This window comes from Chamaea fasciata, unplaced genomic scaffold (genome assembly GCF_029207755.1).
Source record: "Chamaea fasciata isolate MVZ Bird 193981 ecotype frontalis unplaced genomic scaffold, bChaFas1.0.hap1 SCAF_67, whole genome shotgun sequence".
NCBI classification, from domain to species: domain Eukaryota; kingdom Metazoa; phylum Chordata; class Aves; order Passeriformes; family Sylviidae; genus Chamaea; species Chamaea fasciata.
Genome location: NW_027094152.1, coordinates 402,030 through 423,130, shown reverse-complemented (window position 1 = coordinate 423,130; position 21,101 = coordinate 402,030). Strand labels below are relative to the sequence as shown.

The 21,101-nt window shown below is 64.0% G+C and overlaps 1 protein-coding gene and 1 long non-coding RNA gene across 3 annotated transcripts; both read left to right on the top strand.

Annotated features, from left to right (window-relative positions):
* Positions 1–379: 379 nt before the first annotated feature.
* LOC136304271 (bone morphogenetic protein 1) lies at positions 380–20,531 on the top strand. 2 transcript variants are annotated; one of them, XM_066207886.1, is made up of 20 exons: positions 380–629; positions 8,620–8,733; positions 8,808–8,954; positions 9,044–9,161; positions 9,793–9,971; positions 10,082–10,187; positions 10,545–10,669; positions 12,460–12,575; positions 12,793–12,895; positions 13,851–13,967; positions 14,042–14,187; positions 14,812–15,007; positions 15,096–15,221; positions 15,314–15,474; positions 15,583–15,763; positions 18,842–18,967; positions 19,044–19,171; positions 19,246–19,459; positions 19,540–19,790; positions 20,004–20,531. In XM_066207886.1, exons 1-20 carry the CDS (start codon positions 491–493, stop codon positions 20,136–20,138), a joined length of 2,928 nt encoding a protein of 975 aa, XP_066063983.1. In that variant the 5' UTR covers positions 380–490; the 3' UTR covers positions 20,139–20,531. The 2 variants fall into 2 exon arrangements, with proteins under 2 accessions (XP_066063983.1, XP_066063984.1); XM_066207887.1 differs by lacking the exons at positions 18,842–18,967; positions 19,044–19,171; positions 19,246–19,459; positions 19,540–19,790; positions 20,004–20,531 and adding an exon at positions 18,136–18,568.
* Positions 16,366–17,554, top strand: LOC136304272 (uncharacterized). The gene is made up of 3 exons (XR_010724457.1): positions 16,366–16,699; positions 16,825–17,167; positions 17,425–17,554. It is a non-coding gene; the product is annotated as an uncharacterized lncRNA (long non-coding RNA).
* Positions 20,532–21,101: the final 570 nt, after the last annotated feature.

Below are 21,101 nucleotides of genomic sequence, written 5' to 3'. Positions count from 1 at the left end.
GGATGGTACCGGAGAGACCAGGATCGGTACCGGCGGATATGGGACGGGACCGGAGAGGGCACGATCGGTACCGGGAGATACGAGACGGGACCCGGGGGTTTCAGGACAGGACGGGACGGGACAGCCCCGGCCCGGGGAGGGCAGGAGCGGGCCCGGGGGCTGCGGAGGGGCAGGAGCGGGGGCTGCGGACCAGGTCCCCGCAACAGCCCGTCCCCGCCGCCCCCCCCCCCGGCGCTGGCCCCGCTCCCAGCCCTGCGCCCGGGGCTGCAGGGGCCGAGCTCCGCGCTTGAACCCGCCCCCGCCAGATCTCATTTCCCTAAAAAAAAAAAAAAAAAAAAAAAAAAAAAAAAAAAAAAAAAAAAAAAAAGAGAGAGAGAGAAAGAAAAAAAAAAAAAGAGGGAGAGAGAGAGCGAGGGAAAAAAAAAAAAAGGCGAAGAAGGGAAGGAAAGAGGGAAGAGAGGAAAGGAAAAAAAAACCTCCGGCCGAAGCCATGGCCGGGCTGCGGAGCTGCGGGCTGCTCCTCTGCCTGCTCCTGGCCCGGGCCCTGCGCTTCCCGGACTATTCCTACGTGCTGGAGGAAGAGGAGGAGGACGAGGAGCCCCTGGACTACAAGGACCCCTGCAAAGCCGGTAGGAGCGGGGGGATGCGCGGCGGGGGGCGGACAAAGGGGAGCGCGGGGGGGGCCGCGGGACCGCGAGTGCGGGAACGAGCCCGGGGTGAGCGCGAGTGTGCCCCGAACACGCTCCGCGCCTCTGCACGGCGGAACTTGGCCCCGCCGCCCCGGGCCCGGGCAGTCCCGGCTGCCCGGGACTTGGGGGGACCGGAGCAGCAGCGGCCGGTCCCGCTCCGGGATGCATCTGGTTGTACTTAGGGTGAGAAGCAGGGGGGGCCGGCCCGGCACCCCGCTTTCTCTCCCCGCTCTTGGCTGCACTGGCAGCTGTCAAAGGCGGCGGGGAGCCCCCAGCCCCCCCATGCCAGCCCCCCTCTCCATCCCAGCCCAGCGCAGAGCCGGACCCATCCTGCACCCCCAATCCCTGAACCCATACTCTGCACCCACCCTTGGCTCTCTCCGTCTCCCCCAGCCCGGAGGCAAAGCTCGTCCCCCCCGCCGGGACACCCGGGAGGTGCTACCGCGGGCCGGGGTCCCTCTGTGCCGAGACGGGGTTCGGAGCTGCTCCCCAAGTTTGGGAAGGGCTGGGAACACCCTGGGTGCTGCGGGGGGCGAATCCCCGTCTCCCAGTGCGTGCTAAAGCGGACGGAAGGATTTGGGGAGGGGGGGAAACTGAGGCACGGGAGGGCCGTGCGGGGCTCTGAGCCCCGAGCGAGGGCCGGGGTCTGGCGGGGGATCACGTTTCTCTGTACTGGCATTGTCTGCGCTGCGAGGCGGCTGTTGATATAACTCTGTCTACACGAGGGCTTTTTTCTGGCCAAAAATCCTTCCCTTCCTGCCCTCCCGGGCTGAAACAGCAAGGCTTGCAAAACCGTCCGGGCAAAGCCGGCTGGAGCCTTCCCTCCTCTCCCGCTTCCTCCAGCTGAGCGGCAGACAAGAGGCTTCACCCGGGGGTTAATGAGCGCTGTCCCCTCCTCGCCCCGCTCCTGTGCACCTCCAGATCTCCCCCCGCCCCTCACCGCCTGTTGTCCCCCTTCCCATCCCCGGCCTGCCTTTTTATGAGATCCTGATGGGATTTAATTGAATTACGGGAGCTCTTCCTCGGGAGCCGGGGGTGGGGGTGGGGGGGGGGGTGGGGGGATCAGGCCCTGCCACGCATCGAGCGAGCCGGGGACTCACCCTGGTTCGGCTCCGCACGACCGAGGTGATGAAATCCAGTTTTCCGGAGAGCCTGAACCCCCTGGCATCCTCCTGACCCCTCCATGGCTTCCCCCTGAACCCCCTCCCCGGCATCCCACAGTTCAGTTTTGGAGTGTTAAGACCCCCCGACTTCAAGCTCCGGGCAGTGCCACAAACAGCCAAGTACCGAAATTTTGGCTCTGGGGAGGGAAAGCACGGGCGGAGGGATTTGCGCTCCTCATGCCAGGGGTATCCTGAGGCCACCGGCTGCCCGCGGCTCGCCGGCCACCCCGGGTGATGCCACCCGTCTGCACCGCTGCCAGCGGAAGGGGAAGAGCCTCCCGTGCCGCCGCGTCGCTTCCAAGGATGCCAAAACGGGAAACCAGCTGGGAGATGCAGCCCTGGGAGCAGCCCCCCGGGGCAGGCGGACAGGGAGGGAGGGAGGAATCGGCCGTGGCCCCGGTTTCCCTTCACCCGGTCAGCACAGGCAGGTCTCGGTGCCCGGGAGCGGCCGGCGGGTCAGATCCGGGTCGGATCTCCGGTTGGGAAAGGCGGCTGGAATCGCTCCCAGCACCCCCAGCTGTGCCGGGAGAGCGGCCCCAGGGTTCGCTCTGGCTCATCCCGGCTCAGCCGGGGGTTGCTGGGCACTTTGGTGACGGGAGCCGGGACCCCCTGGGTGCCCCCAGCACCTGGAGGGGTGGGATGGAGACCCTGGGTCAGCTTCGCATCCACATTTCGGGGTGCTCGGGCTGAAACCCCCCCTGCCCGGCATTCCATCACTCCGGTCCATGGGGATGCAGAGCCTCTGGGGGCTCACACAGCCCCCCTAAGTGGGTATTTGGGGGGATCTCCTCTCCCAAACTCCCACGGGGAGCTCAACATCACCTGCATGGCAGAACCACGGGACACACGGATGGGCTCGGGGGTCCAAGCCTCCTTTCCCGGGTGCAGGAGCTTCCCAGGCATGCCTGGAGTCCTCCAGCCACCAGGATTTCACCTAGATTACACTTTCCAGGCGTAGCCAGCCCGGGCTACTGGTTGCAGTCACACTTGTCAAGCTGCCCAAAAATATTTTCCAGCCGTTATATGTCACTTATTCATGCCGGGTAAAAAAAAAAAAAAATCCACCCGCGGAGCCGGGGCCGGCGGGAGGCCTGCGGTTCTGGGCTCGGCAAACCTTGGAAATCTCAGGCCGATCCCGGGATCCGCTTTTATCTTTGTGTAATCACCCGTTCGGCGCGGCGGCATCCTCCGGCGGGGGCCCGGGGTGCCCCGGCGGGGCCGGGGGGGTTCGCTCCTCGCTGCCCTCCCTTTCCCCGGCTCCTGGGAAACGCCTCGGCCGCTGATTCACGCCGGCGGGTCGTGCCCAGGGGGGGAGAACGGCGCTTCCTGAGGCTTTATCCGGGCTGGGAAACACATGGCCGGGAGGGACGGGGCGGCCCCGGGGAGACCCGGGGAGAACAAAGCAGCCGGGAGGGGATGCGGGGAGTGGAGGGAGAATGGCTCGCCCTGGGGTTTCCCCAAATTTAACTTTTTTTTTTTTTTTTTTTTTTTTTTTTTTTTTTTTTTTTTTTTTTTTTTCCCCCGGGGAAGGGTGTTTTCCGGGCAACTACAACGTGTCCTCCTGGTTGCCTGTGGTTTTGCTGGGGATTTTTGGAGGTCTCTGGAGAGAAAAAAAATCTTCCTGCTGCATCCCCGCCCAGCCGTGGGAAGCGGAGATCCCACTTTTCACCTGGCCAAAGGGTGCGGGAGGTCACTGCTGGCAGGCTTTGGGTGGAAAATTGTGCTCCATGCGCGTGGAGAAGGCGGTGGGAACATCCCGAGGGCAGGAGGGTTTGTCAGGGAGCCGGCAGCAGCCTCGGGAAGGGGTAAAGGTGTGCTGGGAGGACTGGAAGCACAACAGGGGGATGTTTGTTTGTTTGTTTGTTTGTTTTGCTGCTGGGGAGGATGCCCAGAGGTCTGGGAGCCCTGGGGAGCCGCTGTCCTTTGGCAGAGCCCAGCCCGGGATGCCCCACGGGTGTGGAGTTGGGTGTCAGGCCGCGTCCCCGTCTCCATTCCCTGTTCCCGCTGTCACCAGGCTCCTCTCCAAAGTGACAACAATCCCCCCCCCCCCCCCCATCCCCTTGGCAGAGCAATTCCCAAATATTTTCCTTTCCAGCAGCTCTCCCTTTCACAGGGACCGGTGCTGTTGGCCCGGGATGTGTTTTCCTCGGTGACCTGGCCTTGGAGAAGGGGATGTGGGGAGACCTCGCTCCCCGCACGCGGCTCCTTCCATCCCGGGGCCAGGTTTGGCATCCTCCACGCCGAGCCCTGGAGGAGGCTCCTTCCTCCCTTTGCTGTCACGGAAGAGGAGCAGAAGGAAAAAGCTCCCCTGGAGTGATCCAACCGATCCCTCCCACTCCCAGCCTGCCCCCGGATGGACATTTCCTGCCCCTGGAATTCGGTTTGCTGCCCGGGATGTTTATTGGAGGCTCCGCGGTGTTTATTTCATCACCTGGAGCGGGCAAAGGGCTTTGGAGCCTGAATGCCGGTGCCCAGGGCTGGGGAGGGAATTTGGCTGTGGGTGCTCAGGGATGCGTTGGCGGGGTGAGGATGTGCCTTGCACCACAGGGAATTCAGGACAGGGCTCATCCCTCCACCTCGGAGGTTGTGTTTGAGCCTCTCTGCCTTCCCCAGCTGCCGGATGCTGGATGCCCAGGGCCTGGGCATGCACAGCCCTGGGCCTCCCAAAAACACCAGCAGGGATAAGGATGCTCCAGGCAGGAGGTGGGCGATGGCAGTGGCCGATATCTGAGCGCAGGGCTGGCTCTTGGGGGGTGCCTGTCTCCCTCTATCCCCCCGTGCCTCAGTTTCCCCACTAGCCAGGCACGGAGGCCATGATCTGGCCTGGCTCCCAGCCTGGCCTCCGAGGCTTGAATTCCTGCTTTGTGCCTGCTGCGCTGCTCGGAAGGTGCTCTGGGAAAGCAAATATTCCTCTCCCCGGCGTTTACAGGCTGGCTGCTCCCTCTCCCCCGCCGCCGGCGAGGGGCACCGGGAGAGGGGCTGCGCCGGTGCCGGGGGACAAGAGAGGGGCTGCTTCCCCTCCCTCTTGTCCTCGCTGTCCCGGGGGTCTCCCCGGGCCGCTGTGGGGACCCCGGGGTGCTCACCATCCTTCCACACCCCGCCCTGAGCTCTGCGGGCAGGCCAGACCCCCGGGGCCAGGGGGGGACCCCCCGGTGCAGAGGGGTCCCCTCTCTCCGGGCCGTGGCCCCGGCGTGTTTTGCCGCGCAGCTGGGCCGGCGTGCGGGGGCGAGGGGCGGTGCGCCGAGCATTCCTCACATATTTAAGGGCTCTGAGAGCCAGTGGGACGCTGCTCCGGTGGCTCCGTGGCTTTTACAGCCCGGCGGCTCGGCTGAGGCCGGGGTACACCTATTTCGGGTCTCGCCTCCATCCCGTTGCCGGCTGGGGCAGAGCAGTTCAAGCCCTGCTTCCTTCCGCATCCCAAATGCTGCCTGCAGCGGGAGGGATGCTCAGGATTCCCGCGAGGACTTGGAATGACTGGGATGGGGCTGTTGAATCAGTGAGGGAATGCTGGGCTGGGGCGGGTGCTTCCCATCCTGTGCTGTGCCCTTTGAGGGCTCCTGGGACCCACAGAGGGGTGAAAATCCCTCCTGCTCCAGGCCCTTCAAGCACCTGTGGGACCTGCACAAGGGCAAGGGTCTTTCCCACCTGGTGCTCTTTGGTGGGCTCTTTGCAGGGATGAGAATTCCCCCTGTCCAGAGTCCTTCAAGGAATGGTAAGACCCACACGAGGATCTTTCCCAATCTTTGGTGCGATCTCCACAGGGAGGAGGGTCCCCCCTGCCCTGCCCCATGCACGGAGCCTGCTCTGCCCCAGACTGACCTGGAATCTGATCCCGTCCTGTTTATCTGCCCGCCCGCTCTGCCAAGGCTTCCCCCCGGCTCTGTTTGCTTTTCCCGGCTCACCAGAACATCGCGTTCACGCCCCGGCCTCTTCCCAGCACTTGTTTGATCGGATTTTTCCTGCAGAGCGGTTCCCAACCTTGGTGGGGCTCAAGCTCAGGCTCATCCCAAACTCCCAGCGATGCTGGAGAGGTCAGGCCTGTGGGTTCCCCCTGCACTGCTCACCTTGCCCAGGGAGGGAGGGATGCTGAGCTCCTGCATCCCAGCAGGGAGGAGAGGGACTCTACAGGGGGATCCCTGGAGCTGTGAGTGGGCAGGAGGGGCCTGTAGGATCGGGATGGGGTGCTGAGGGGTTTGGCTCGGGTCCGAGCGAAAAACCTTGTTTGTCTAAAGCTTCGGCCCCGGCGTTACGTCACCGTTCCGAGAACCCGAAAGAAAACACGGCACAAAAAAATCAAACAACAGAGGAGGGCTGAGCTATCTCCCGGCTGCGGAGGGGGAAGAGCTCCCTGGGAGCAGCTCCCGAAGGGCTGGTTGTGTTCTGGGGGGGTGGGAGGGATGTGCAGGGATGGAGCTGGGATGATCCCACTCTCCTGACTGCTCCGTGTCCCACGCCTGGCCTTGGAGCTGGCGTCCTGCTGGCATCTCATCCTCCCCGCTGGCACCACCGCAGCTCGGACCTTGCCCCCAGGACCTCTGTGACTGAGCAGAGAGCAGCCCCTGTGGCACAGCCCATGGGCTGGGAACAGCTCAGGGACACCAGGACACCTCCAGGGGTGGCTGGGGACTTGTGTCCCCTGGTTTGGGGTCTCTTGGGCACAGTGCCCTGGCGGGGTGAGGGGATGTGCTGCAGGGAGTGGGTGCTGGGGGGTTGTTTCCCCCTGTTCCAACCTGTGCTGTGCCCAGGACAGGGCTGGCACCTCTCCTGCCAGGAGACCCCTCTCAGTTTGCAGAGGGTCCCCCTCACTTTCAGGGGGTCCCCTTTGCTTGCAGGGACTCTCACATGAACAGGGGAGGGACAAGTGGCAGCAGCGTGGCAGTGTCCCCAAGTGAAGTCCCCCAGGGAGTTTAACACCATCTGGGTTTTTTTGGTGAGCAGAGACCCCCCTCCCTCCCCCGCCCCAAACTACCCCACGTGTCACCTCATGCCACGGGTGCACAGGGAGCGAGTGGGAGGAGGACGTGACCGGAGCCCAAATCAGCCTGGAAGTTTCTCAATCCAACACTCTGGGCTTGGCCCTGACGTGTCCGTGCAGGGATCGCTGCCGGGGCACCCCTGTGGCCCCGTTTGCCCCTCTGGGAGCCACCAGCCACCATCCCCCGTGGGCTGGGGGGGGGTTCTGGGGGAGCCCAGCTGCCTCAAACCTCCAGGAGAAGCAGCCCCCCATCCCAGGGCTGGCCTGCCCGGCTCTCTCATGTCTCCCAAATCCCTCACATATGGTTTCTATATCACTTGGCTCCGCCGGCGCTTGCTGGGCTGTAAGCGAGCTTACTTTCCCTTGTCTTTCCATGCGGCTCTTGGCACGGGATGCTCGTCCTTCTCCCCGGCCCTGGTCCTCCCCCGCGCTGCCCGTTCGGACACGTCTCTCCCAGCCCCGTCTCTCCCAGCCCCGGGGAGGGTGTGGGGAGGCCGGGGCCGGCTGCTGCTGCCTCTGCTCTGCCCTCAAATTGCAGCCTGGCCCTGCCAGCCGCAGGTCGCTGCCAGGGGAGGTGCCGGCCCCGGCTTGTTTTGCTCTTCACTCGGTGCTGCCACAGGTCTGCTCTCCACCCCGGAGCTTCCCCCGGTGGGATTCATCCGGCGGTCAGTGCTGGGGACAGCCCCAAAACGTGGCTCTTTCACCCCAAAGTGCTCCACACCGCCGCTGGGGTGAGGTTTGAGCTCGGTGCTTTGGGAAGGAATGGGATCCAGTCTGCTCCTCTGATCCCATGGCTGCTCCTCTCACCCCGTGCCGGCTCTCTGGACCTCTCAGGGTTTTCCTAATTGTCCCGCCTCGCCTTCATAATTAGTGGCTCTTTTGGGATCCATTTGCCAAGTGCTTGGAGCGTGACCTTGGCTCCGCTCGCTCTCATCCCCCGAGCTGCTCCGGCCACCCCATTCCCCGCCACTGCCCTTCCCAAGGGATGCCGAGGCCAGGGGGGTCCCAGGCACCCTCTGCTCTCCCCAGGTACCCCTAAAACCGGTGAGAAACCCCTCATCCATGCCCCCCACTGCGGCCTGACCTCAGCCAGCCCCGGCGTTTCCGCAGGAGCAGCCGCGTCCCCGGGGCTCAGGGCCGGCCAAGCGCCGCGCGTGTCCCGCGGCCCCGAGTCACGGAGGGCCCGTGGAACGGAGGACAGGGAGGGAGAGGAAGGGTTATGTGCCGGGTTATGTCCTCCAGCCCCGCGATGCTGCAGCATCTCTGCCTCCCCCCGGTGCTGGAGGGAGGGTCCCGGCCCCGGCAGACGGCCGGCTCCGTTCCTGCGGGCGCTGGGCGCAGCGGGAGCTTCCCGGCCCATATGGCCCCGCTCGGCGCTGGCAGATGACTCAGAGGTCGCTGGCTGGAGCATCCTGGGGCTGCCCGAGCTCGCACCGGGCTGGGGGGGCAGGAGCCGGGCAGGAAGGGGGTGCTAAAGCCAGCAAAAGTGGTGGTGGGGGGGAATAAAAAGGCAGTTTTGCAACACAAGTAATGATAGAAACCCTAAAAAAGTGATGGATGGGCTTTATGCGATCCAGATGTGAGTGAGAGCAGGGCTGGCTCCAGCTGCTGGGGAGTGGGGGGAGCCCGGCCAGCACCACGCTCAGTTAAAGGAGAGAGAGGAGGAGGAGGAGGGGGAGGAAGGGTTTGCCTTCATCTTCGGGGCTTGCCAGGTGTGGAGGGGCTGAGGAGAGGCACCCGGTGGCATTTGCGACGCACCAAGGACGGCTAACCCCTCCTCTTCCCCTCCCAGCCGCCTTCCTGGGTGACATCGCCCTGGACGAGGAGGACCTGCAGCTCTTCCAGGTGGACCGCGTGGTGGACCTGGCCCGCCACACCATCACCCGCCTGCCCTCCAACTCCTCAGGTACCGCCGTGCCCGCCGCGCCCCGCTGCCTGCCCCATCCCCCGGGGGGATGCTGACTCCTCCCTTCCTCACAGGCAGCAACGCCACCAGCCCCCGGCCGGTCCACCCTCGGCGGAACCGGGGCCGGCAGCGGGCGCGGAGCCGCCGCGCCGCCACATCGCGGCCCGAGCGAGTGTGGCCGGACGGCGTCATCCCTTATGTCATCAGCGGCAACTTCAGCGGTGAGTGACGGCCAGCCCGGGGGTGTCCTGCCCCGCGCCGTGCCTCAGTTTCCCCGCCGGGCTGACCCCACCGCCGCCCTCTCCCACAGGCAGCCAGCGAGCCATCTTCCGGCAGGCCATGCGGCACTGGGAGAAGCACACCTGTGTCACCTTCCTGGAGCGCAACGACGAGGACAGCTACATCGTGTTCACCTACCGCCCCTGTGGGTACGTCCGAGGGCCTGCCCCGGGGGTTGGGGTTGGGTTTTTGTGGGGGGGGGGGGGTTGGGGTGGCTTTTTTTTGGTTGGTTTTTTTCTGTTTGGGGTCCAGTTTGCCGCCGGGGGCTGAGGTCGGTGGCACGGCACCAGCCCGGGCTTGCAGCGGGGCTGATGCCAAAGGAAACAGGGGTTTGGACGAGCTCAGCATCTTCACGCGTCAGGGCACGGCCCTGGCCAAGCAGATGGTGGTTAGGAGAAGGATTTCCCCTGGAATGGGAGCCCCTGCGTGGGCGCAAACCCTGAGCCCGGGTCCCGAGCGCGGGGCTGGAGCAGCTCAGCTGCAGGGCAGGGGTGCAGGGAGCTGGGTGGGCACCCCTGGGAGCAGGATTTGGGGCTGGTGCAGCCGTGCCAGGCCGTGCTGAGCCACCCCATGCCAGCAGCTGAGCTCTCCGAGTTTCCAGGCAGAGCTGAGGCTCAAGTTCCTCACCTGGGCAGGATGCCTGGAGTCCCTGTATCAGGGGTGGTCCCCACACGCCCAACGTTTTGTGGGACCCTCACCCTGATCCTCCCGGCTGGGGAACATCAGGGTATCCACAGCACCCCCCAGAGAGCCGGGAGTCACCTGGTTCCTCCCCTGCAGGTGCTGTTCCTACGTGGGCCGCCGAGGAGGGGGACCCCAGGCCATCTCCATCGGCAAAAACTGCGACAAATTCGGCATTGTGGTGCACGAGCTGGGCCACGTCATCGGCTTCTGGCATGAGCACACGCGTCCCGACAGGGATGACCACGTCTCCATCATCCGGGAGAACATCCAGCCAGGTGGGGCTGAGCTTCCTTCTTCCTCCTCTTCCTCCTGCTCTTCGTCCCTGCAGTGGGGTGCTGCCGAAGTCGGGGTCCCCCTGACAGTGTCCCCACCCTGTCCCCCACAGGGCAGGAATACAACTTCCTGAAGATGGAGCCAGAGGAGGTGGAGTCTCTGGGGGAGACCTACGACTTCGACAGCATCATGCACTACGCCAGGAACACCTTCTCCAGGTACGGCCTGGGGTGTCCCCTTGCGTCCCCTCACCTCCTGGGGACAATGGCACGGTGTCCCCAACTCCCGAGGATGGTTACAGCTGTGGACAGGGTTAATTCCCTCAAAGACTGGCACTCCGGGCAGGATGAAACCCCTCAGCGTCCCTTCCCAGAGCAGGGAATTGCTGTCCCCATGGTCACGTCCACTGGGGACACATCCCCGCTGACTCACTGGCCCGCCGGCTTTAATTAGCTGGGCTGCTTTTAATTAGCCAGGCTGTTTTTAGCATCCTTCCTCCCGGTGGCTGCAGCCGGAGGTGGGGAGAGGCTGCAGTGCCGGTGATTCCCACCCTGCTCATCCCTTTCCTGCCCCAGGGGCATCTTCCTGGACACCATCCTGCCCAAGTACGACGTGAACGGTGTCCGTCCCGCCATCGGCCAGAGGACACGGCTCAGCAAAGGGGACATCGCCCAGGCCCGCAAGCTCTACCGCTGCCCAGGTCAGTGTCACCGCCCCGAGGGGACACCCCCGGGGTTGGATTTCCTGGGAAACATTCGGTTTCATCCCAAATCATGGCAAAAGTGGCGTCATCCTGAGTGGATTCGCTGTTTCCAGTGGTTTCGGGGTGCTAAAGAGAACTCGAGGGGCCTCCCTTCAACCTTTGGGGAGCTGTGACAATCTGCCCGTGTGAGGGTGTCCTTGGCTGCCCTCTCTTCCCAGTCTTCTGAGAAAAGAGCATCCCCCCAGAGTGCTGCCCCCCAAAAAATCCTCTCCAGAGCGTCTTCTAGGAGCAGCCCTCAAAAGGGCATCCTCCAAAAACATCCCCCAAAGTAATCCCCCGAAGAGCATCATCCAAAAGCATCCCCAAAACACATCCCCCAAAGAGCATCATGCAAGAACATGCCCCAGGAGGATTCCCCCATAAAAAATCCTCCAAGAGCATCTCCCCCAAAAAAATCCTTCAAAGAGCGTCTCCCCCTGGAGCCTCCTGCATGAGCAACCCCCAAAAAATCCCACCAAGAGCATCACCCCAGAGGATTCCTACAAAAGAATCCTTCAAGAGAAGAGCAACCCTCCAGAGGATCTTCCAAGATCATCCCCCAAAGTGCACCCCCCTGAAAAACTCCTCCAAAGACCATTCCCCCAGGAGCATCCTCTGAGAGCAGAGCATCCCCTGAGAGCATCCCCTGACCCCACAAGCACCCCTGGAGAGTGAAACCTCCCCGGAGCATCCTCCGAGAGCCTCCTCCATCCCACCCCTGCACCCAGAAGGGTTTGGATGAGGTGAGAACAGGACATCCTGATCCCATCAGAGCCCAGAGACCCCCCTGGGGGTGAAGCAGATCGTGACCAGCTCGCTGTTGTCACCCTGAAGGGCTCCGGGAGTGTGACCAGGAGGGGTGGCATTGTCCCAGGCTCGCTGTTGTCACCCTGAAGGGCTCTGGGACTGTGACCAGGAGGGGTGGCATTGTCCCAGGCAGGGTGAGGGGGCGGCTGGCACGAGTCCCCCGACAGCAGGCACGTGCTCCGGGGCTGTGCTGGCAACATCTGCAAGGAGTTTGGCTCCCGCACGCTCCCGCTTTAATTCCAGCAGCTAATTAGCAGCCTGGAAGAGGGACGCCTTTGTGAGGGGCCCCACGGCCGTGCCGCCTTCGGGGGAGCAGGAAAAGTGATTAGCTTGGAGCAAGGAAAAGCAAAGAAAAAGAAGAAGCCCCCCCCCCCATGAAAAGCCTCTCTGGATCACAACTTTTCTTTTGTTTCCACTGTAAAGCGAGGAGGGGAAAAAAGGCAGCGAGCCCGGGTTGCAAACGGCCCTTTTTTTTTTTTTTTTTTTCAGTTTTGCCTCTTTCATCTGGGGTCCCCTTCGCTCGGAGCGGCGGGGTGGGGAGGGGGGCGGCCTCCTTGGCCCCCCGACAGGCACGGGGCTCCGTGTGCCGCCGTCATGTGGCTCGCAGATGGCAGCGCTGGGCCGGCTCCAGGAGCGGCCGCCGCCGCCGAAACCTGCCCGGAGCGGCGGGCGGAGAGCCGGGCCCCGCGGCGTGGCACGGCACGGGGGGGCCCGCAGCGCTCCTGCCCCCCGGCAGGGCCGCTGGAGGGGTGCCACGGAGCCGGGAGCAGCTCCAGGGAGGGTTGGGGATGGCGGTGATGCGGTTATATATTTTTTTTCTTTTTTTTTCTTTCGTTTGGGTGGGAAAAGGGCGTTGGGGTTAGAGGTGAATTCAGTGATGCTCTTCCTGCTGCTGGGGGTTTCACCTGAGGGGTCTGAGCGCTGTTTCTGTCCCTTCACAGCCTGTGGGGAGACGCTTCAGGACAGCCAGGGCAACTTCTCCTCCCCGGAATTCCCCAATGGATACTCTGCCCACATGCACTGCGTCTGGAGGATCTCCGTCACCCCCGGAGAGAAGGTACTGAGTGCTGGGGTGAAGGCTCCCACCCTCTCCCAGCCCTCCTCTCCCTCTTCCCGGCCTGGTTTTGGGGTGTTGCGAACCCCAGCACCCCTTTGTGGGGTGGGATGCTCTGGGCAGAGCAGGGCTGGGTGCCACCAGGTTCCCCCCGGCTTCCGGCAGGTGGGGTGTGGGGGGAGCTCACCCCACGCTCTTCCTGCTCCTTCCCCAACCTTAGATCATCCTGAATTTCACCACCCTGGACCTGTACCGAAGCCGGCTGTGCTGGTACGACTACGTGGAGGTGAGAGACGGGTTCTGGAGAAAGGCCACGCTGCGAGGTAACAACCCGGGGCCTCCTGCCCGCTCCTCCTGCCCGCCGGGGCCGGCAGCGGGGCCGGGGGATTCCCTCTGCCTCTCTCCCTGCCTGCCTGATACCTCACAGTCCTGGGGAGGGGGGAAACACCCCCCCAGAGGGGGTTCTTGGGGTGAATGGAGCTCCCAGTTTAGCCCACACCAGTGAGACCAGTCTGGATGATCCAGCTGGCTGGCACGTCTCTTCCCCAGGGAGTGCCAGTGTCCCGGTCCCACCCCGAGGAGCTGGATGTTCCCCAGGGAGATTCCAGCGTCCTCGTCCCATCCCTGTGATGTTCCCCAAGAGATGCCAGTGTCCCGGTCCCCACCCCGAGGAGCTGGATGTTCCCCAGGGTGATTCCAGGATCCCAGTCCCATCCCCCATGGACTGGATGTTCCCCAAATCCCAGCTGGAATCACCAGTTTAAGTGAAAGAGCCAGAAAAGCCGGAGAGGGGGTGGGGGGAGAGGTGGAGGGAGAAACAGCTTTTGGCTTTAGGCTGGAAAGGGGCATCAGAGGGACCAGGAGGAAGAGGTGGTGAGGAAGAGGAGGTGGTGGTGAGGAAGAGGAGGTAACAGTGAGGAAAAGGAGGTGGTGAGGAGGAAGAGGAGGTGGCAGTGAGGAAAAGGAGGTGGTGAGGAGGAAGAGGAGGAGGCAGTGAGGAAGAGGAGGTCATGGTAAGGTAGACAAGGTGGCAGAGAGGAAGAAGAGGTGGTGATGAGAAAAAAGAGAGGGCAAGGAGGAGGAGGTGGTGAGGAGGAGGAGGAGGAGGTCACAGTGAGGAAGAGGAGGTGGTGAGGATGAAGAGGAAGTGGTGAGGAGGAGGTGGGGTGAGGAGAAGGAAGTGGAGGTGAGGAAGAGGAGGTGGCAGTGAGGAAGAGGAGGTGGCTGCGAGGAAGAGGAGGGCTCCAGCACGGCAGCCCAGCACGCCTTCCTCCCCAGGCAGGTTCTGCGGGAACAAGCTGCCAGAGCCCATCATCTCCACCGACAGCCGCCTCTGGGTGGAATTTCGGAGCAGCAGCAACTGGGTGGGCAAAGGTTTCTTCGCCGTCTACGAAGGTAGGGGGGAGCAGTGGGGCCCGGGGGGCGGCGTGGGGCCTGGGGGGGCTCAGGCTGCTGCTCCTCCCTTCCAGCCATCTGCGGGGGGGACGTGAAGAAGGACAACGGCCACATCCAGTCCCCCAACTACCCCGATGACTACCGGCCCAGCAAGGTGTGCGTCTGGAAAATCACCGTGTCCGAGGGCTACCACGTGGGATTGACCTTCCAGTCCTTCGAGGTGGGTCAGCGTCCCCACGAGGGTGGGGAGGGGTCACCTCCTCATCCCAGGGGTCCCTCAGGATGGGCTGGGGGCTGCTGCATCCCTCAGTACTGCCTTGGGAAGGCTGAGCTGGAACAGAGACGGGACAGATCTGGAGAATAAAGTAGAGATTTACTGAAAGGCCTCCAGGATCCACCTTGGGTGGGACAAGAGCCTGGCCAGGGCTACACCCAAGGTGGGCTAAGAATGGTCACAAAATGGACAAACGGTCATGAGATCTCACGCTTTTATAAGTTTTGGTCCGTTTGCATCGTGGGGTTTAATTGTCCAGTTACAGCTCCAGGCTGTGAGGTGCCATCCTTCTTGTCCCTCCCTTGTTTGTGCTTTTGGGCCTGAGAGTTGTCCTTGGTGTGCAGCAGGAAAAGGATTTGTTTTGTGTCCCTGCTCTGCGAAGGGAACTTAAGAGCAGTTAATGTGAGGCTCCAAACTGCACCCGCAGGCAGCACGGAATCTGAAAAACAAGAAAGCTCAAACTCAAGGCACCATTTCCCCCCTCAGTTTCCCCACACAACAGGGAAAACTGTTGGGTTTAGGAAGGGTTCTGGACAAAAAAACAACCTGGTTTTACCACCCCCTTCCCAGATCGAGCGTCACGACAGCTGCGCCTACGACTACCTGGAGATCCGCGACGGGAGCAGCGACTCGAGCAGCCTCATCGGCCGCTACTGCGGCTACGACAAACCCGACGACATCAAGAGCACCTCCAACAAACTCTGGATGAAATTCGTATCCGACGGCTCCATCAACAAGGCCGGCTTCGCCGTCAACTTCTTCAAAGGTTCAGGGGGTTGCTCCGGGCGGGGGTGCTGGGGGTGCTCGCGGCCCCCCTGGCCGCTCACCCCCCTGCCCGTCCCTGCCCTGCCCAGAGATGGACGAGTGCTCCCGCCCCAACAACGGCGGCTGCGAGCAGCGCTGTGTCAACACCCTGGGCAGCTACAAGTGCGCCTGTGACCCTGGCTACGAGCTGGCATCCGACAAGCGCCGCTGCGAGGGTGAGTGTCCCCCCCAAACCCCCCACCCTGCGCCCCTCGTGGCATCCCCAGCCCCGTGGAGGTGACGGGCGCTGGGTGGTCCCGCCCTGCAGCCGCCTGTGGAGGGTTCCTCACCAAGCTCAACGGCTCCATCACCAGCCCGGGGTGGCCCAAGGAGTATCCCCCCAACAAGAACTGCATCTGGCAGCTGGTGGCGCCCACCCAGTACCGCATCTCCCTCCAGTTTGACTTCTTCGAGACCGAGGGCAACGACGTGAGCCGGGGGGAGCGGCCCCTCTCTGTGCCGAGTGCCACCCCCAGTGCTGCTGGTGGCCCCCGGGGTGGCACTGCCGTGTCCCCAGCGCCGTGTCACCCCCCCCAGGTGTGCAAATACGACTTCGTGGAGGTGCGCAGCGGGCTCACGGCCGACTCCAAGCTGCACGGGAAGTTCTGCGGCGCCGAGAAGCCCGAGGTCATCACCTCCCAGTATAACAACATGCGGATCGAGTTCAAGTCCGACAACACCGTCTCCAAGAAGGGCTTCAAAGCCCATTTCTTCTCAGGTAGAGCTGCCCGGCCCCAGCACGGGCGTCCCCTGCCCTCCCTCACCCCAGCCAGCCTCTCCCGCGCCCCCCAAACTGCCGCTAACTCTCCCCTCGCCCACGCCGGGGGTGCAGCCCCGGTCCCAAAGCCCTCCAGCCACAGGCAGCCTGGCTGGCAGCACATTTTTGGAAGGTTTTCTCCTCTTTTGGGGGACAATTGGCTCCTACTTCAGAGGTGGGGGTCCCCAAATGACCACGGGATGCTGGGGTTCAGCTGGGGACAGGGAAGTGCTCAGCCCTGGGTGCTGCACCCCTCGGGTGGCGTTACCAGGGTGGGGGGACACCCCGCTCTGCTGCTGCTGCTCCCTGCTCTGCTGCACGGCACCGGCTCCCTCCTCATCCCAGCGTCAGCATCCGGCCACGTCTGAGCTCCCCGGAGCGACCCCTCCTCCCAAAATCCATCGCCTGCCTCTCCCTGTCCGCCCCACGGCCCGCTCACCTCTCCCGGGCCACTCCGTCAGGACACGGTGTCACCTTCGGATGGGTCCTGTGGGCAGGGAGGGGGACACGGAGCGAAATGCTGGATGCAGCCGGGGCTGGACCCTGGGCTGGGGGCTGCCACGGGACCCTCGGTGTGGCACAGTGCCCAGGACACCATCCCGGCTGTGAGAGACCTCACCATGAGCCTCCTGCTGTGTTTTGGCTCCGTTGAGGCCGTTTTTGAGGGGCAGTTCGGCCGCGGGAGCAGCGGGACCGGCATCCCCCGGAGCGCCCAGGGATTTCCCGGAGCGGCAGCGCCCCGCGGGCCGGGGGCTCGAGTGTCTTTGCTTTATCTGTTTAATTAAAACCAAGGCGAGTAGGGCGGCCCAGGGGGCCCAGCCGTCGGGAGCCGGCACCCTCCACAAAGTGATTTCCTCGGGGAAGCCCGGCGGCCGAGCGGGACCACGGGGCAGCCAGGTGAGTCTCTCCCCGGAGCACTTCGGGCTCCTTCCCTCTCCCCTTTTCCCTCTTTTTCCTCATCCCACCGGGATGTGCGGTGACAGTAGGCCACCAAAGCCTCTCCTCCACCTTTCCCTGCTCAGGTCTCGGGCTTTCCCGGCAGCAGGACCACCCTGGAGGACTCGGCCACAGCGGGCTCCCTCCTCTGGTCCCCCCGGGGTTGCTCCCCGGGGCAAAGCCTCTCCCGTGCGGCCCCTTTTTAGCCGCGGAGGGTCCCCCGTGCTCCGGACGAGCCCCGTCCCTCGGTGCCGCGGGCAGCCTGGCCGTCTGGGCGCCCGTTTTTCCCTGGTGAAGACGTGACCCCATCCTCCACATCCTCCTCCTGTCCTCCTTCTCCTTCACCTCCTCCTCCTCCTCCTCCTGGCGGGCCGGGGCTCGTAAGGATGCGCATTCCGCCCGGGAATCCGCCACGCTGTCGGCATCCAGGTAGGTGCCCCCGGCTCTCCGCCGAGCCCCGCCCGGCGCTGGGGGGTCCGCAGCGGGGGGAGAGGCGCTGCCGGGGGCTGCGGGGCGGTGAGCAGCCCGGAGCCGTCGGATGCCCGCGGGGGAGAACGGTGAGCGCACGGCGATGCCGGGTGGCGGGCGAGCAAGCTGGTTGGAATAAAGGATTGCTAAAAGACACCGACCCCGGTGGGCTTCTTTCCGCTGCCAACTCTCTTCCTGCTCTTGTCTCGCCCGCCCAGGCTCCCTCCGTCCCGCCAGCTCCCCCCGCGGTGCTGGAGCTGCTCTGAGCCCAGGAGCCCCTTCCCATTCCCAAACGGGCCTTTCCGCCTCGCTTCCTCCTCCCTCAGACCCGAGGAGACGTCAGGTTACAGCCTCCGCTTGAGAGGCGGCCGCGGGGCCGGGGGGGGGGCCGGGGCAGGACGCCCCCCTCGCCGCTGGCTCCAGGAGGGATCCCGGCTCCTCTCCGGCATCGCTGTGAGCTCGGAGCGGGACGCTGAGGGGGGCTGGTGCCCGCTTGTTGCTGGCTTCCCCCCCGCCGCCGCCCACTCCCCCCCCAAAAAAACACCGCCCTGTGGGCAGGGGGAGCGAGGGGATGTGGAGGGGTCTTTGGGGGGCTCGCGGAGGGACTGGCGGTGGGGGACAAGTCCGACCAGCTCGGGATGATCCCAAATCCTTCCACTTCCATTCCTAGACTGGACATCCTCAAGTAACCCACCCAAAGCCCATCCTCATCCTCCCGAAGCCAGCCTCGTGCCCCTTCCTCCTCCTCCTCCTCCTCCTCCTCCTCCTCCTCCTCCTCCTCCCCGCGGAGCCGCTGGCCCCGGCCGCAGAGGGGCTCCCGGGGGTCCCCTCGCTGCTGCTTCCCCGGCTGCCGCTCCGCATGCCCCCGCCGCCCCCCGCCGCCCCCCGCCCCCCATCGCTCCCCCCCTTCTCTCCCTCTCTCTTTGCAGAGAAGAAGCAGCAGCTGCAGCCCCCGAAATCTCGCCTGCCCGGCCTGAAGTCCCGCCTGCAGAAGCGGCCGCGGGGCCCCTCCTGAGCCTCTCCATCCTCTCCGTCTTTCTCAGGAACGCCGCGGCCCCGGAGCCGTGCGGGAGCACGGTGGGACCGAGCCGAGCCGTGCTGCCGGCCCTGGCAGCCTTTTGCTTGACAGAACTGGTTGTTGACCTTATTTTTTTTTTTTTAACTTTTTTTTTTTTTTTTTTTTTTTTTGTGGTTCTGAGCACCCCAACCCCTTGGTTTTGTTATTGACCAGCTGACCTTGGTGGTTTGTTGTTTTGTTTTTTTTTTTTTTCCTCCCCCGTCCCCTCCAATTTTTTACCGTGTCTGTGACATTTCCTATCGATGAGTAAAGAGGGACTCCCGCGTCCTGGTCTTTCTTGTGCATCTTTGGTTGTCACTGTGTGTTTTTCTGCCTCCCCCCGTCCGTCCTGGCAGCAGGTAATGGTGGCACCCATGGGTGAGCCTGCGGGAGAGGAGGAGCCGTCCCTTTCCCCCCCGGGGGCTGGGGATGCTGGAGCTGCTTGCTGCTGGCCGGGGGCGCTTGCTTGGCTGGAGGGCAGCGGTGCTGGGCTGGGGGCTGGAGGGGCCCTGTTGGGATGGAAATGCGCCATTCCAGCCTTTCCCAGCCCTCTCAGCGATCCTTCTGCTCTCTCCCAGACAAGGATGAGTGCTCCAAGAACAACGGGGGCTGCCAGCACGAGTGCCTCAACTCCTTCGGCAGCTACGAGTGCCAGTGCCGCAGCGGCTTTGTGCTGCATGACAACAAGCACGACTGCAAGGAAGGTGGGTCCCTCCCGCCCCCCATTCCCATGGGAATCCCCCATCCATGCATCCTTGACCCTCCTCGCTGTCCCGGCAGCTGGCTGTGACCACAAGGTGACATCTGTCTCGGGGACCATCACCAGCCCCAACTGGCCCGACAAATACCCCAGTAAGAAGGAGTGCACCTGGGCCATCAGCACCACGCCGGGGCACCGCATCAAGCTGGTAGGGGTTGGAGGGGGGTGGGTGGCACTGGGGTCACCTCTGCCAAGCCTCGACCTCACCCAGAACCTCCACAGACCTTCTCGGAGCTGGATGTGGAGGCGCAGCAGGAATGTACCTACGACCACCTGGAGATCTTCGACGGGAAGGACGCCAAGGCCCCGGCGCTCGGGCGCTTCTGCGGGGCCAAGGAGCCCGAGCCCATCGTCTCCTCGGGCAACAAGATGTTCCTCAAGTTTGTGTCCGATAACTCCATCCAGAAGAAGGGATTCGAGGCTACCCACACCACAGGTACCCCCGTGGGGCTGGGAAATGGGGTTATGGGGTGGGGGCACAGCGTGGGTGCCCCTAAACCCCGGCTCCTCCCACAGTGTGCGGCGGCCAGGTGCGTGCCGAGGTGAAGACCAAGGACTTGTATTCCCACGCACAATTTGGGGACAACAACTACCCGGGGGGCTCGGACTGCGAGTGGGTGATCATGGCCGAGGAGGGCTTCGGCGTGGAGCTCATCTTCCAGACCTTTGAGATCGAGGAGGAGGCCGACTGCGGATACGACTACATGGAGCTCTTCGACGGCTACGACGGGACGGCCCCACGCCTCGGCCGCTTCTGCGGCTCCGGGGTGAGCTTGGGGCGGAGGGGGACGTGGGGTGGGGTAGTGGGTGAGGGGAGTGCAGGGTGATGGATGAGGCCGAGCCAGCGTGGAGAAATCCCCATGGGAATTCTGTCTGGTGTGATGATCCCCACCCTCCACACTGCAAACGTTCCTGCCTGCAATGTGCGCTCACCCCCGGGACGCTCGTGGGTCTGAGCAGCCCCCGCCTCGCCCCCACAGCCCCCCGAGGAGGTCTACTCGGCCGGAGACTCGGTGATGATCCGCTTCCACTCGGACGACACCATCAACAAGAAGGGTTTCCACCTTCGCTACACCAGCACCAAGTTCCAGGACACGCTGCACACGAGGAAATGAGGGCCGGGGGTCCCGGCCCCGCCGCGGGCAGGGGAGGAGGAGGAGGAGGAGGAGAAAGAGGAGGAGAAAGAGGAGGAGGAGGAGGGCAGGGAGGACGGCGGGGAGCGCTGCCCCGCACAGACTGCACGGAGGAGGAGCACACAGCCAACCTCAGCACTCAAGACACGCTCGCACGGGGCCCCGGGGCTTGGGCGCCCACGGCACGGGGGCACGGAGGGGGGGTCCCCGCTGGCAGCCGCCCACCCCGGTGCTGGGGGGGCCGAGCAGGACCCGCTGCCCTCCCCTGCCCCGGCCAAAGCTCTGAATGTACAAACCAGTAACCAGGAAGAGCCCAACACACACAAGGTGCTGTCTCTCTCTTGTACCCATGAAATAAATACCCTTGTACTTGGAGCGGGGGCAGCCCCGGCCTCTTTGCTTCCAGCCCAGCAAAACAGCATCCAAAATAGGGCTGGACTGGGTGGGAAAGCACCCAGGACCCTGCATGGACCCCAATCCTAAGGGAGAACCCCCATCCTTGGGGTTCTGATGGAGCAGAGCCAGGAATCCCGACAAAGGAGTAGCCAGACCATCTCCTGGTGACAGTGATGGGCGGCGGGCTCGGAGCCCTCTGCCTCCCAGGACTCTGCAGGTGGGTTCTCTCCCCGCACCTTTATTTCGGAGTGTCTCTGAGCCAGAAAAGAGCACCCGCTGTGGGGTGGGTGGGTGCCACGTGCCACACCCACCGCGTGCTCCAGCGCGTCCCCGCGGCGGCGGTGGCAGATGGCGGGTGGGCTGTGACACGGCCCCCGTGCCCACCGCGTGCTCCCGCGTGCCTCGACCCCTCCTGCATCCCGTGCTCACTGCTGGTGCAACGGGGAGGGGGCTCCTCTTCCCTGTTTGTGCCAGGGCTGTGCCCAGACAGAACCGGGATGGGCACTGGTGTTTCATCCGGAGGGGTTTTCGGTCTCCATGGTGAAAAGG

What these genes read in the sequence shown, in the direction of transcription:
- LOC136304271 (XM_066207886.1), top strand. Translation starts at nt 491, where the DNA reads ATGGCCGGGCTGCGGAGCTGCGGGCTGCTCCTCTGCCTGCTCCTGGCC. An exon ending in CATCAGCGGCAACTTCAGCG is followed by an intron (nt 8,955 to 9,043) that starts GTGAGTGACGGC and finishes CCTCTCCCACAG; the next exon opens with GCAGCCAGCGAGCCATCTTC. An exon ending in GAGAAAGGCCACGCTGCGAG is followed by an intron (nt 12,896 to 13,850) that starts GTAACAACCCGG and finishes CTTCCTCCCCAG; the next exon opens with GCAGGTTCTGCGGGAACAAG.